Source organism: Dama dama, chromosome 4, assembly GCF_033118175.1.
Source record: "Dama dama isolate Ldn47 chromosome 4, ASM3311817v1, whole genome shotgun sequence".
Classification (NCBI taxonomy): domain Eukaryota; kingdom Metazoa; phylum Chordata; class Mammalia; order Artiodactyla; family Cervidae; genus Dama; species Dama dama.
This window is the reverse complement of record NC_083684.1, coordinates 51,669,446-51,682,393: the sequence shown is the minus strand read 5'-3', so window position 1 is coordinate 51,682,393 and position 12,948 is coordinate 51,669,446. Positions and strand designations below refer to the sequence as shown.

The following is a 12,948-nucleotide window of genomic DNA, read 5'->3' as shown; positions in this document are numbered from 1 at the left end:
TCTGTCCTCAGTTTTCAGCCACTCTGGTACTCCTGAACTCTGATTTCTGATTTTTCTGCACATGATGACTCCTGCTTTCTATTTCTATTTCTACTTGAGATCTGTCCCCTGTGTGCTGCATGAACTGCCAGAATACACAGTGGAAGACCTGGAAAAATGTAGATCTTAATGCAATAGGGTTTCTTTCTTTCAAAGTTTGTATCCATTCCAGTTTCTGCCTGCTTTTGATCATTCTTCAGTGCCTTCAAGGAAGTTAGTCTTTTATAATTGGTCCATAGTTATCACTGTTGGAAGGTTCTTTTGGTATAGACTTCTTTGCCATTACCAAAATCTGAATGTCTAAATAAGCAGTTCTCAAACTTTTTAGTCTTAGGACTTATTTATACTCTTAAGAATTAAAAGAACTTTGTGTATGTTTGTATGCCCTATTTGAAATTAAAACAAAATTTTAAAATATTTATTTATTTAATTTAAAAAGAACAATATAAAAATAATAAACTAATGTTGACATAAAAATCATATTTTTTACCAAAAAAAACTTTTCCAAAAGAAAAAAATGAGCAAAGGGGCATTGTCAGATGATTGAAGTTTATTTAATATCTTGCTAAACAGAAGATAGCTGATTTTCACATCTGATTCTACATTTAGTCTGTTGTAATATGTTATTTTAATTGAAATATGTGGAGAAAAATCTTCTTTCATGCATTTATGTAGTTTGACAGAGAAATTTTTAAAAGCCTTTTTAGATGTCATGGGTATTCTAAATTAATACTACACCCAAACTTAATTGGTAGTTCCTAAACAGTATCATTTAACAACTGGTTATGTCTAAATAGTTAGTTGCAATATAAAATTTGAAAATATAACAATGAACTTTGGTAGACTATTATATAAAATCCAGTGGTCTATTTAAATATTTTCCCCATGCATTGTTTTGTAATACTATATATTGGTCATTTGGAAAGTAACAGTTAACTGGTATATACAGGTCTGCCAAATTTTTGCTTTTCCGTATACTGTATTTTTTAAAAACCCCAAACCCACATGTGTTAGTATTACCAGCAATTTCATCATAAAAGTCTTTTAAGTACTGGTAAATTGACCAGCATACCATAGCAAATACAAGCTTTCCTACAAAATGACTTACACTTAAAAGCTTGAACTTTATCATACATAACAAGTATTGGCAGATGTTTTCTTTGAATAGACAGGTTCACATTGTTCAAGAAAATGTCTACCAGATACCCACAAATGAATAATAGTCAGTATTTTTTCAAGTAAAACTGCTGTTCTGCAAATCGTAGATATTCAGTTCTCAACTCAAATAATTATACCAGCACTTTTCCTCACAAAATATGATTGGCCCTTGAAAAATACACATTTGAACTATGCAGATCCATTTATATGCAACTTTCTCAACAGCAAATACTATAGGACTACAGGGTCCACAGTTGGCTGAATCCATAGATGTGGAACTGTGGGTTTGGAGGAACTGAGGGCCAACTGTAAGTTATAGGCAGAGTTTTGACCAGGCAGAGGGTTGGTACCCTTAACTCACATAGAATATTGAAAATATATGTTCTCAAGGGTGGAGATCTAATAAATTAATAAAACTAATGAAACTTTTTTTCCCTTGTGTGTGATAGTTAGAAATGTAGTGTTTGCTATTGTAGATTGGTGTCAGTGCTTTGATATATGTTAATGTGCCAGCATTTTACCCACTGTATCAACCATTTAAACATTTTTTATATTTTATGATGTTTTGACATCTTTAGGGAGCCTACTAGCTAAGGAGAGATTGCCCTTCCCAGAGTTAGCCAATTCCTAGAGATAGCAAACAAACAACTTGTTGGTGAGCCTACTTTTCATATACAAATCAACCAGTTGCAATTCTATATCCTCAACTACCTCCTTTATATAACTCACAGACACCAAGCCAGTATTTTCCCTGCCCTGAGTCACCAGGACCAGGTGTCAGACTACTGGAGATCATCCCTGTAACCCATGACATGCCAACACTATTCAAACTAACTGACCCTAAGCTGTTTGCCCTGCCCTGCCTTTCCATGGAAGTAAGCCCCAGTAAAGACTGTGGTCTAGATTTGCCCCTTGCTTCTTTCTGCCTCCTGAACAAACCTGGTGCTTCCCCGTGTGGTCCTGCATGGCATGGCAGAGATCCTCCTCTCAGGAAAGGTAATAGGAAATTTTCTTTTAACAACACTAGCAACTGTGTATCATCACTCAGTCACCTCTATAAATTAAAATTCATGAGACACCTACTATTGCTGTTGTCATTAGTGCAAATAAGAACACAGTTTAAAATATATTATTTTTGTTAATCATGAAGTGTTGTTATCACTTTTTTGCCACACTGTGCAGCATGCTGGATCTTAATTCCCCAACCAGGGAAATTGTACTCATTTCCCCTGCATTAGGAGCACAGAATCTTACCCACTGGACCACTGGGGAAGTCCCAGTGATATGTTATTATTAACAAAAATAGTTTTGACTTTGTAGACCTCCCATAAGAATCTCTTGGAAACTGTTGGTTTAGGCCTTTCTTGGTTTTCATCTCTTTCTTTAACTTTTCTTCTTTTATTATAGTCTTCTATTTATAGGCATTCATAAATCCAAAATATAAAAGGGTAATCATTGTTAATATTTATCTTCCTCTTAGTCTTCATTTTCTTTTCTTCCTTTCCCCTTCTACTTGTTTCTTGCACTCAGTTTCACGTCCCATTCTTACTGTGAGACCTACTATCAGATTTCAAAATCCATATGCCTCAGACTAAGGTGATAATTTCAGTATCACTTCATTTTAATACATTTCTTCCCAATAAATCTCCATGTTTCATAACATAGTGCTCAGATGCCTGATATGTACCCACCTTGATTGGGGTGAAAAATGTATCCTATGTCCCTGAGTTCCTTTTTCATCTTGCTTACTTCTCTTCCCTCTGAAAAAATAAATATTTGTCAAATAAATGGATTTTATTTCAGTAGGCTCTCATCGGTATCCTTAAAGGATCATTTTCATCCTCAGTTCTTATCTTTATAACAGCCACGTAAGCTATAATAATCTGATCCATTCTCAAGTTGTGATATCCTTGTTTTATGTGAATGGCTTTCAAATAGCCATTTTCAGCGCATTTCTCCCACTTGGACTCTACTGGAATATTTTATTCTGCCTACAGCAATATAGTGATCACTTGTCTCATCTTCAGTTATTGATATTTTAGAAATAATATATAAGTCATTAACCTTATCTTTGTTTCTATATCCTTTTATTACTGTAGTCAGCTTCTTATAATATCAGGTTGATTTCATCATCTCTGCTATATTTTAAAAATTAGCTTTCCACAATTTGTGTTTATTTCACTCCATGAAATATCTTTACATCCTATCATATTCTCATTTGCCACTGACATCTTCCAAAGTAAGAACCATGTTATTTCAGGTGTGGACTGCTGTAGTTACTATTTGGATTTGCCATGATTTTTTTCTAGTTCTTTCAGTTTTCTTTCAGTCAATATGCAAAAAAAGATATCCCCTTATTATATGAAATTTAAATCCCTTCTTTTTCAAGGGCTGACAATAATATCCCATCTGGTCATTCCACATGTATTTCCCTTTTTGACTGAGAACTCTTGCTCATCTCTGTTCTAGTCTCTCAAATGTACAACTGGAACTTTCATTAATGTGACAGCTGCTGTATACTTATAGAAATACTTGGAAGGTCAACCAACTACAAAATAAGAGAGTAAATCAGTACCCAAAAAGAGACCCTTAATTCTGATACCAAATGTAAATTCAGGAATCCGAAGATTTGGGTCAATAGTTTGCTATAAGGACTTAAAAAACTTACTGAAAGCTGTAATACTCACAGTTATGGTTTGTAAGAGAAGAATACAAATTAAAATTAGCCAAGGGGAGAAGGACATAGGGCAGAGTCCAGGAAAGTACCAAACACAGAGCTTCTAGTTGTTTTCTGTGGAATCAGGGACAGCGTTACTTCCCTGTGACAGTTCTTATAGAATGTTGCCAGCCAGGGAAGCTTTGCTCAAGCCTAGAGTCCAGAGTTGGTTATATTAGGGCTCCATCACATAGGATGCCTGACTGCCTATGTGGCTGATCTAAGTTTCCATCCCCATAAGAGGTTGAACTAATATTCTGTGACCCAAACCCCCACTTAAATCACATTGTTGGTGTGACTCAAAGAACCCCCCCAACCTAAATCACATTGTTACTTTCTAGCTGGCCAAAGGTTCCCAGGCAAATAAATATTCCTCTAAGACATGACATTCCAAGGATTTAGAGATTACCTCCCAGAAGACGAAGGCAAATGTCAAGACTTCTTTTAGAGTAAGAATTTTGTTCTTTCCCACACAACACTACATATTCTTGAGTTAAAAGATCAAATTTTACTTCCACATGAAATGTCCATTACTGACTCCAGAGCATGTCAGCTCCTATTTTTCTGCATTCACATTATACTTAGTGTCTGTGACACACAAACAGAACCATCCTCTGATATGATCTAGTAATTTGCTACCTGATTCAACCTTGTTTTATCTGAGGCCTCTTTTCCCATCTGATTAACAGTTCCCTCAAAATAAGGTCCTCTCTTTACTTTTCCTTACTGTAGTTTGTAAGAGAGGCTAGACATTCAGTAGTTACCTGATTGATGGCCTATGATAGTATGCAAGGAAATTATCTTTTTCATCCATTCAGAAATCATTTAAACAGTAATTTCTTTTTATATATACATGCCAAGATGATCATATCCCTTCACCACTCTTAAGTGTTTTAATGTATACTCAGAAGATTTCAAAGAAGATAGTTAATAAAATATTGACTTCAAAGAACATAAGTTTTAGTTGGGAAGGCATTATTATCAAATTGAGCATTTCACATATAATATAATATTAAAATAGCAACAAATCTTATTGAAAGATTATTTGAAATGGATGGTTCAGACTATAAAATTATATATAAATTATGATATATATTTATATCAGACAATATAGACATTGAAGAGTAGAGAGAATATGTGAAGGCTTTTGGATAAATTGGATAGTAGTATGTCCCTGGAGGAGGTTGAAGTTGTCAGGAAGGCAGTATAATTCCCATTACTGATACAGATTAGTTTTGTGTGTCCTAGAACTACACATAAATGAAATATGTACTCTTTTGCATGAAGTTTTAAGTCTAAAAAATGTTTAATATTCATCTCTTTTTGTCATTATGTTTCAGTTGGTTTTTTCCTTTTTATTGCTGAATAGTATTCCATTATATACATTTCATTGTAGTATTCTATTTTATAAATACATGATCCTATCACCCATATCTGGTGGAGCAATTTTAAAGATAGATATGGTATCACTTGTTTACATTTTCATGACTAGTTTGATGGGATAAAAAGGCTATTGTAAATAAGATACAAGTCATAAGTAAGATGAATCCACATTTAAAACTGCCCCATCAGATATGGGTGGTAGTAAGGTAAAATAGTAAGATATAGCCAAGAAGTTTTAAGAAAAATGATAGGTCAACCAGTGCCATACACACATATTAAAGAATTCAGTCTTTCACAGCTCCAATAGGGAATAGCAGAGTCCCAGATGGTGCTAGTGGTGAAGAACTTGCCTGCCACTGCAGAAGACATAAGAGACATGGGTTCGATCTCTGGGTTGGGAAGATCCCCAGGAGAAGGGCACAGCAACCCATTCCAGTATTCCTGTCTGGAGAATTCCACGGACAGAGAAGCCTGGCAGGCTATGCTCCATAGGATCACAAAGAGTCAAACACAATTGAAGCAACTTAGCACATATGCACTACATTGGGAGGAAAACTTGAACTCATCCTTCCCTAAAACTGAAAAAGTAATTTAGCAAATTGAAAAGAGGAAAAGTTATAATTGATGGTCAAGAGAATTTAGTTATTGATCATCTCTGGAAGAATAAATTGATGGTAGCAGCAATCAGAATACAATAGTGATTATATTCATGTTGCAAATATCCTTTTCCTCTGGTTTATTTTATAATTCCTAAGGGAATTATGTTTTCCCAATTCTTCCCTTTCAAGGAAAAAAATTACAGTTATGTGGAGAGCTAGGATCAAGAGTATAGATGAGTGTGTCTGTTAGCACTAGGAAATGAGTGACTGAAAAAGTCCATTTGCCATGGATAGGCTCAATACAAGTGAGGAAGAAACAAATGGAAGTATTTTATAACATTTATTTAGTCATTAGGGAATAAATATATAGTTTTTCATCATCACCTGAACATTTTCACTACTTACTGTTAGTACCCTTGATAGGCTCACTCCATTATCTCTGAATCGGCCTGTTTCAAGAACAATCCTGCTTTCACTATCCTTTGTCTTCTGCTTACTTGCCCTTGTGTTTATCATACCTGCTCAGTGTAGCTTATATTTACAACATCCCAAAGATATGTGTTGTTTGCTTATGACAGTTTTTCCTCATTTTAACAGTGTAGCAGGGTATGTGTTTGTTAGCTCCCAGAGGTAATGTATTTTTGGCCTTTCTGTAGACTAAAGTAGTATGATAGACAGGCCCACCATGGATTGTTTGTATTATTTATCTTATCCATAATGTTTACATGGAGGCTTACTATTGTTAATTGTATTTTTTCTAGAAGAAGATTGGAAAGCTGAAGATGTTTTAGTGAAATTCAAAGAATACCAAGACAGGCATTCTAGGTCAGTTATATCCATCAACCACAAAAGACTAATAAAAGAGAGAAGTAACATTTGGGGGAAAACATTTACTATCGACAAGAACCGTATTATTTCAAAAACAACACTACGTGAATATAAACCTGATGGAAAAGTTTTTAAAAATATTTCAGAATTAGTCATTAGAAATATAAGTCCTATAAGAGAGAAGTTTGGTGAGAGTAATGGATGGGAGAAATCACTCCTTAACACTAAACATGAGAAAATTCATGCAGCAGTGAATCTCTGTAAACAAACAGAAAGGAGTCTGAGTGGTAAACAAGAGCTTATTCAACATCAGAAGGTTCAAACTCCAGAGCAATCTTTTGAACATAATGAATGTGAAAAACCCTTCCTTATGAAAGGAATATTATTTACACATACCAGAGCTCACAGAGGAGAAAAATCCTGTGAATACAATAAAGATGGCACAGCCTTCATTGAAAAGTCAAATCTCAATGTCCACCAACAAAATATGGAGAAGAAACCCCACTCATACAGCAAATATGGGAAATTCCTCTGTAGGAAGTCCATTTTTATCATGCATCAGAGATCTCAAACAGAAGAGAAACCCTTTCATTGTCCTTACTGTGGGAATAACTTTAGAAGGAAGTCATACCTCATTGAACATCAACGAATTCACACAGGTGAGAAACCTTATGTTTGCAGTCAATGTGGAAAAGCCTTCCGTCAAAAGACAGCCCTCACTCTTCATGAGAAAACACACTTAGAGGGGAAACCCTACATTTGTATGGATTGTGGGAAGTCCTTCCGCCAAAAGGCAACCCTTACTAGACATCACAAAACACATACCGGAGAGAAGGCCTATGAATGTACTCAGTGTGGAAGTGCTTTTAGAAAGAAGTCATACCTCATTGATCATCAGAGAACACACACAGGGGAGAAACCATATCAATGTAATGAATGTGGGAAGGCATTTATCCAGAAGACAACCCTCACTGTACATCAGAGGACTCACACAGGAGAGAAACCCTATATTTGCAATGAATGTGGGAAGTCCTTCTGCCAAAAGACAACTCTCACTCTCCATCAAAGAATTCACACAGGGGAGAAACCCTATATTTGTAATGAATGTGGGAAGTCCTTCCGCCAGAAGGCAATCCTCACTGTTCATCAGAGAATACATACAGGAGAGAAATCAAATGGATGTCCTCAGTGTGGGAAAGCTTTTAGTAGGAAATCTAACCTCATTCGCCATCAGAAAACTCACACAGGAGAGAAACCATATGAATGTAAAGAATGTGGGAAGTTCTTCAGTTGTAAGTCAAACCTCATTGTCCATCAGAAAACTCACAAGATAGAAACTGTGCGAATTCACTAAAACATGTGACTTTTCTGGTGAAAAGTTTTTAAGACATAATAAACCCTGTACATGAGGTTGCTTGCAAGTGTAATAATATTAAACAGTTTAAGGTACTGTAGCATATTTACCTACTATTTGCTAGTCCACAAAACACATAAAAAGAATTGTGAGATAAATTAAGTGATAAAAGTCACTGAAAATACAAGCTTAAATTTTTTATTACCTTTACCAGACATAAATTCTTCTGTCAAGTTGCTAAAAACATTTTAAATTGCTTATTTAAAATTTTAACATATAACATTTTGTGACCCAGTATTAAGCAGTAGGCTACCTGACCGTGGTCCATGGACCACACTGTGAACAGAACTGCTTTAAAAGAAGGAGGTGTGACTGTATTTCTCACTGCAAATATGGAATAAAAGTTATCCCTTCAGAGTTAACCACAGTTCTAACTCCTAACATTATAAATTAGCCTTTGCATATTATAAACCTTTATATAAAGTATACATTATGTATTCTTTCATATATAACTTGTTTCATCCATCACTATGTCTTTAAAACTCATCATTAGTGCATGTTGGAGAAATTTATTTATTTTCATCCTGTATAAAATTTCATTATATAATTACATTTCAGTTTATCCAATCTAATGTTGATGGACTTTTTTTTATTGTTTACAGCTTAGGGTCATAATAAATAATGCTTCTTCAAATATATTTATATTTAGGTGTACATATATTCATTTCTCTTGTGTATATACTTACACACATATACTTAGGAATGAAATTGCTGGGCCCTGGGGTGTGTGTACGCTGGTACTACCAAACAATGCATAACTTTGATGTTAGGAGATAATTCACTCTGAAGGAAGACAGCTGTATATATTATCAATATGGTGATGGTTCAAATGTGAGAATTCATACTAGAGGGAAACTATGAATGTTGTGAAAACTGGGAATTCAAATAGAATGTTTATTCAAAGATTTTTAGCAACATCTCAAATCCTAAATACTAGATACAGGTTATAAATCTGAGACTACCTTCGGCCATAAGAATGTCTATTTGAAATCAAAGTCATGCTGTAGGAAGAGAGGAACCTAGTGTCTTCCTTGCTCAACCTGAGAGAACTCTAACTGGATGAAACATTATCTTACTGGGTCATATGAAACTGATGAATATGGAAAAGCTTAGAGCCACAGCTCAAATCCTTACATCAACAGAGAATTCACAATGGATGTGAATACTTCAAATGAAATGATTGTAAGAATAATTAGTCATAACTCACATCTATGCAGTAGCAAAGAATTCATACTAAAGAAAGAAAGATTGACAAGGCAACAGATGAGGCTTTCAACTCTTAACTCTGGGGAAAGCTGTTTCCATGAAAGAAGTCCAACTGTACCAAGATCATGATGCTAGAGAGTCAATTGTTGTCAATAGCCCTAGCTAAGCACCAAGTCATTATCCAGTATTATCTGCCAAATATGATTGAGCAATCTGGGGCAAGTCAGGTCTTTGAATGACTAGGCACTGCTGCCATCCAATTGGAACCACATAAGAGACCCTCTGCCCTCAAGCAGGAACTGAGCTGAGGCCTTCTCAAATTTCTGACCCTCAAGAATAAATGGTTACATTTTAAAATTTGATGGATTAAAGTAAGCAGAAAATAATCTCTTAGTATCTGTATTGTAAAAATAAAGGTATGAATATTTGTATTCCAGAGTCAAAGAGCAAAAATGTGGTGACTACTAGGTGATCTTGATGTGAGCAAAAACTGGCCCTGAAATACAGCTGAAGTTTGGGCTGTATTTTTTGTTTACAACTACATACCTAAATAACAACTCAGTGAGGAGTTCATATACATATTTTTTATTTTTCTCCTTCTGTGGTAGTAAGTTACACTTATCAACTTGATTACTTATTCAAATGCATACTTCCCAATTTTGCAAAAAAAATTAAAATAGCCCCAAAATACCAGCTGTGGACAATGCAGAAGGAAGTTAAATCTTTTGAAAGATCCTCTGCAGAGTCATTTCATGAACTAAGGTTCAGACAGAAATCAAGATATAGAATCCAATGTACATTAAGTACAGCCATGTCCTTGTAGGTGGTAACCTGGAATGCCTTGAAGAAAGTCTAAATGAAGTTTTGCTTTCAAACAACTATTCACATATAAACTACTTCTCAGGAAAATTAGGTCCAGTGGTTTTTATTTTGGTGTGAACCGGAATTGGGCTATCTTTCAGTCTCCTGTGTGAAGATTTCTTTTGAAGAAGTTGAAAATGTTCTTTTTCATTGATTTTTATGGGTCCTTATTTTATGAATTGATTAATATATGAAATAAGGACTTTTCTTTTTTTTTTGTTTTTAAATGAGGACATTTCATCTAACTTTGGTCAGTGAAGTTTGTGTAGCTCTGAGGAGTAGACATGGTTCTGGAATTCTAGTCCACTTATTCCTAAATATATATGACAGGATAGGAATTAATTTGCAAATTCATTCTTTGCAGACCTAACTGTAAGGTCCTAGGACACAAGAGAATTAACATGTACAAAGATTTCATCAGTTCAAAAGGACTAACAAAACTCCACAGAGTATATACATTTAATGTTGTTGAGTCACTAAATTGTGACCAACTCTTGTGACCCCATGGAGTGTAGCCCACCAGGATCCTCTGTCCATGGGATTTCCCAGGCAAGAATACTGGAGTGGGTTGCCATTTCCTTTTCCAGGGGATCTTCTGACCCAGGAATCAAACCCACATCTCCTGCCATGGCAGGCAGATTCTTTACCACTGAGCCACCAGGGAAGCCCATATAATATTTAATGCTTTCATTTAAAAGCAAAAGATGTAGCTTACCAAGAGAAAAGGTAGGTAGGCATTTGGTTGGGGGGAGTCTGAGAATCATTCAGGTGCAAGTTCCACAGTGTCCTTATTCACATAGAGACTGCACTCTACCTCCAGATAGAACCACTAAGATCTATGTGAATCTTGGGAGAGCTCAAGGCCGAAGTTCCCCAGAAGGACTTTTATGCCCCTTTGTTCACTGGTCACATAGTCAAAGTGGGCTCTCGAATCATTTATATGAGTAAACAAATTGACTCCGGGGGTCTTCAGGGAAAATTTCAATTTCAAACAGCATCTTATGTATCCCTCTGCCCTATGTCAATCAAACTCAATGCCAAACATTCAGGAATCATGGAGATAATAGAGCTTTTCCAGTCCAGTTCAGTTCAGTTCAGTCACTCAGTCGTGTCTGACTTTGTGACCCCATGAACTGCAGCACACAAGGCTTCCCTGTCCATCACCAACTCCCGGAGCTTACTCAAATTCATGTCTATCGAGTCAGTGATGGCAATTATAAATAAAATTTCCAGTCCAACTATAAATCAAATCCATCCTACAAACATGGTTCCTACATCTCCTATGTATTTTCTGATAATCTGTGTAAACAAGCATGTTGCCTCACTTCTTATGTCCCCAGTATCTGCATAGTGCATCTCAAACCTGAAACATTCTTGCCAGGTAGTGCTTGAATATCTCCACTTAATTTGTGGTCCAGCAATAGAATCAGACTTATCACCCCCTGCTTTATAAGTAATATGCAACAGTTAAAACACAGATATAAACACTGGTCTCTAATATTCATCTGGGATGTTGTACCATTTGAGATATTCATCAGTTTATAATCTGGGACTTTTCAAAATCATAGATGTGTGACAATATCACGTACTGATGAGGGTGTGGAACAACTAGAACTCTGATACACTGCTAATGGGAATGCAAAGTAGTAAAACCACTCTGGAAAACAATTTTGTGGGTTCTTTAAAAAGTTAAACATGTACTTTCCATGTGACCCAGTGATCCCACTTACATTTAGCATAGAGAAATAAAACCACATGTTCACACAAAAGCCTATTCATGCATGTCTATAGTATTTTTATAATCACTAAAAACTGGAACAACCCAAATGTTCCTCGTGGATAAATGGACACACCATGGTATATCCACTCAATAAAATAACTACTCAACAACAACAACAAAAAAATGGACTACTGACACATGCAACATTATGGATGAAACCAGCCTCAAAAAGTTACATACTGTATGGTTCCATTTATACATTGTGGAAAATGTAAAAATATAAATATCCAGAATATATCAGTGGTTGCCAGGGATTAGGGGTGTCTGAATAGAAAGGGGATGCGTGATTGTTTTGCATACTATTTGTGGTAATAAATATAAAAATACACATGTGAAAAATCAGAAGTGTGTACATATCAAAAATAGAGAATTGTAGTAGTAACATCTGTAAGATTGTGGAATAGCACTTGTCTCATAGAAATTTGAACAATTTGAACAACCATCCCCATGAAATTACAACACTTGGGTAGAGCACAGAAATGAAAGATAGATTGAAGAGGATAAGGACAATTTCACACTACCTGGGTTACTTATTCCTCAAGCCTGTGCAGTGAAGCATGAAGCAATGTACCCTCTGCATGGAGGGAAGGAAAGTGAAGTGAGAACCCATCCTTGTCACAGACCCCAGCACCAGCCTTCCCCAGTGAATCCCCAGGTAAACCAATATGATTCAGAATCCAGGCCTGCCCCTGTGAACCCAAACACGAGGCTCCAGGCTGCCCAACCCAGCACCATACTGGCCCTACAGACCCAGATACCAGTCTGGCACCCATGGACCTAGGCTCCAGGCCTGCCCCAATAAATAGATCCATCAATGTTTATAAAACTCCCTAATGTATTAAAAAGTAGGCTAAATGTGGACTGATGAGAATATCATGAATCATGGATTATGATTAATCCAGTTTTGTCCAAAGAATTTTTAAAATTTAATTCCTGGAAGAATAGAAGTGACAGCTATAGTTAC

At 35.8% G+C, this 12,948-nt stretch overlaps 1 protein-coding gene across 7 annotated transcripts in view; it reads left to right on the top strand.

Annotated features, from left to right (window-relative positions):
- The window catches only part of ZNF382 (zinc finger protein 382), a 34,764-nt gene extending 21,940 nt beyond the window's left edge, over positions 1 to 12,824 (top strand). For 2 of the 7 annotated variants that reach the window (XM_061139142.1, XM_061139143.1), the window contains one exon: positions 6,657 to 12,820. In XM_061139142.1, coding sequence (XP_060995125.1) covers positions 6,657 to 8,077 — 1,421 coding nt within the window. In that variant the 3' untranslated portion in view covers positions 8,078 to 12,820. Of the gene's footprint in view, positions 1 to 6,656 lie in introns of all 7 variants that reach the window. The other 5 variants (XM_061139139.1, XM_061139141.1, XM_061139146.1 and 2 more) reach the window with 4 other exon arrangements.
- Positions 12,825 to 12,948: the final 124 nt, after the last annotated feature.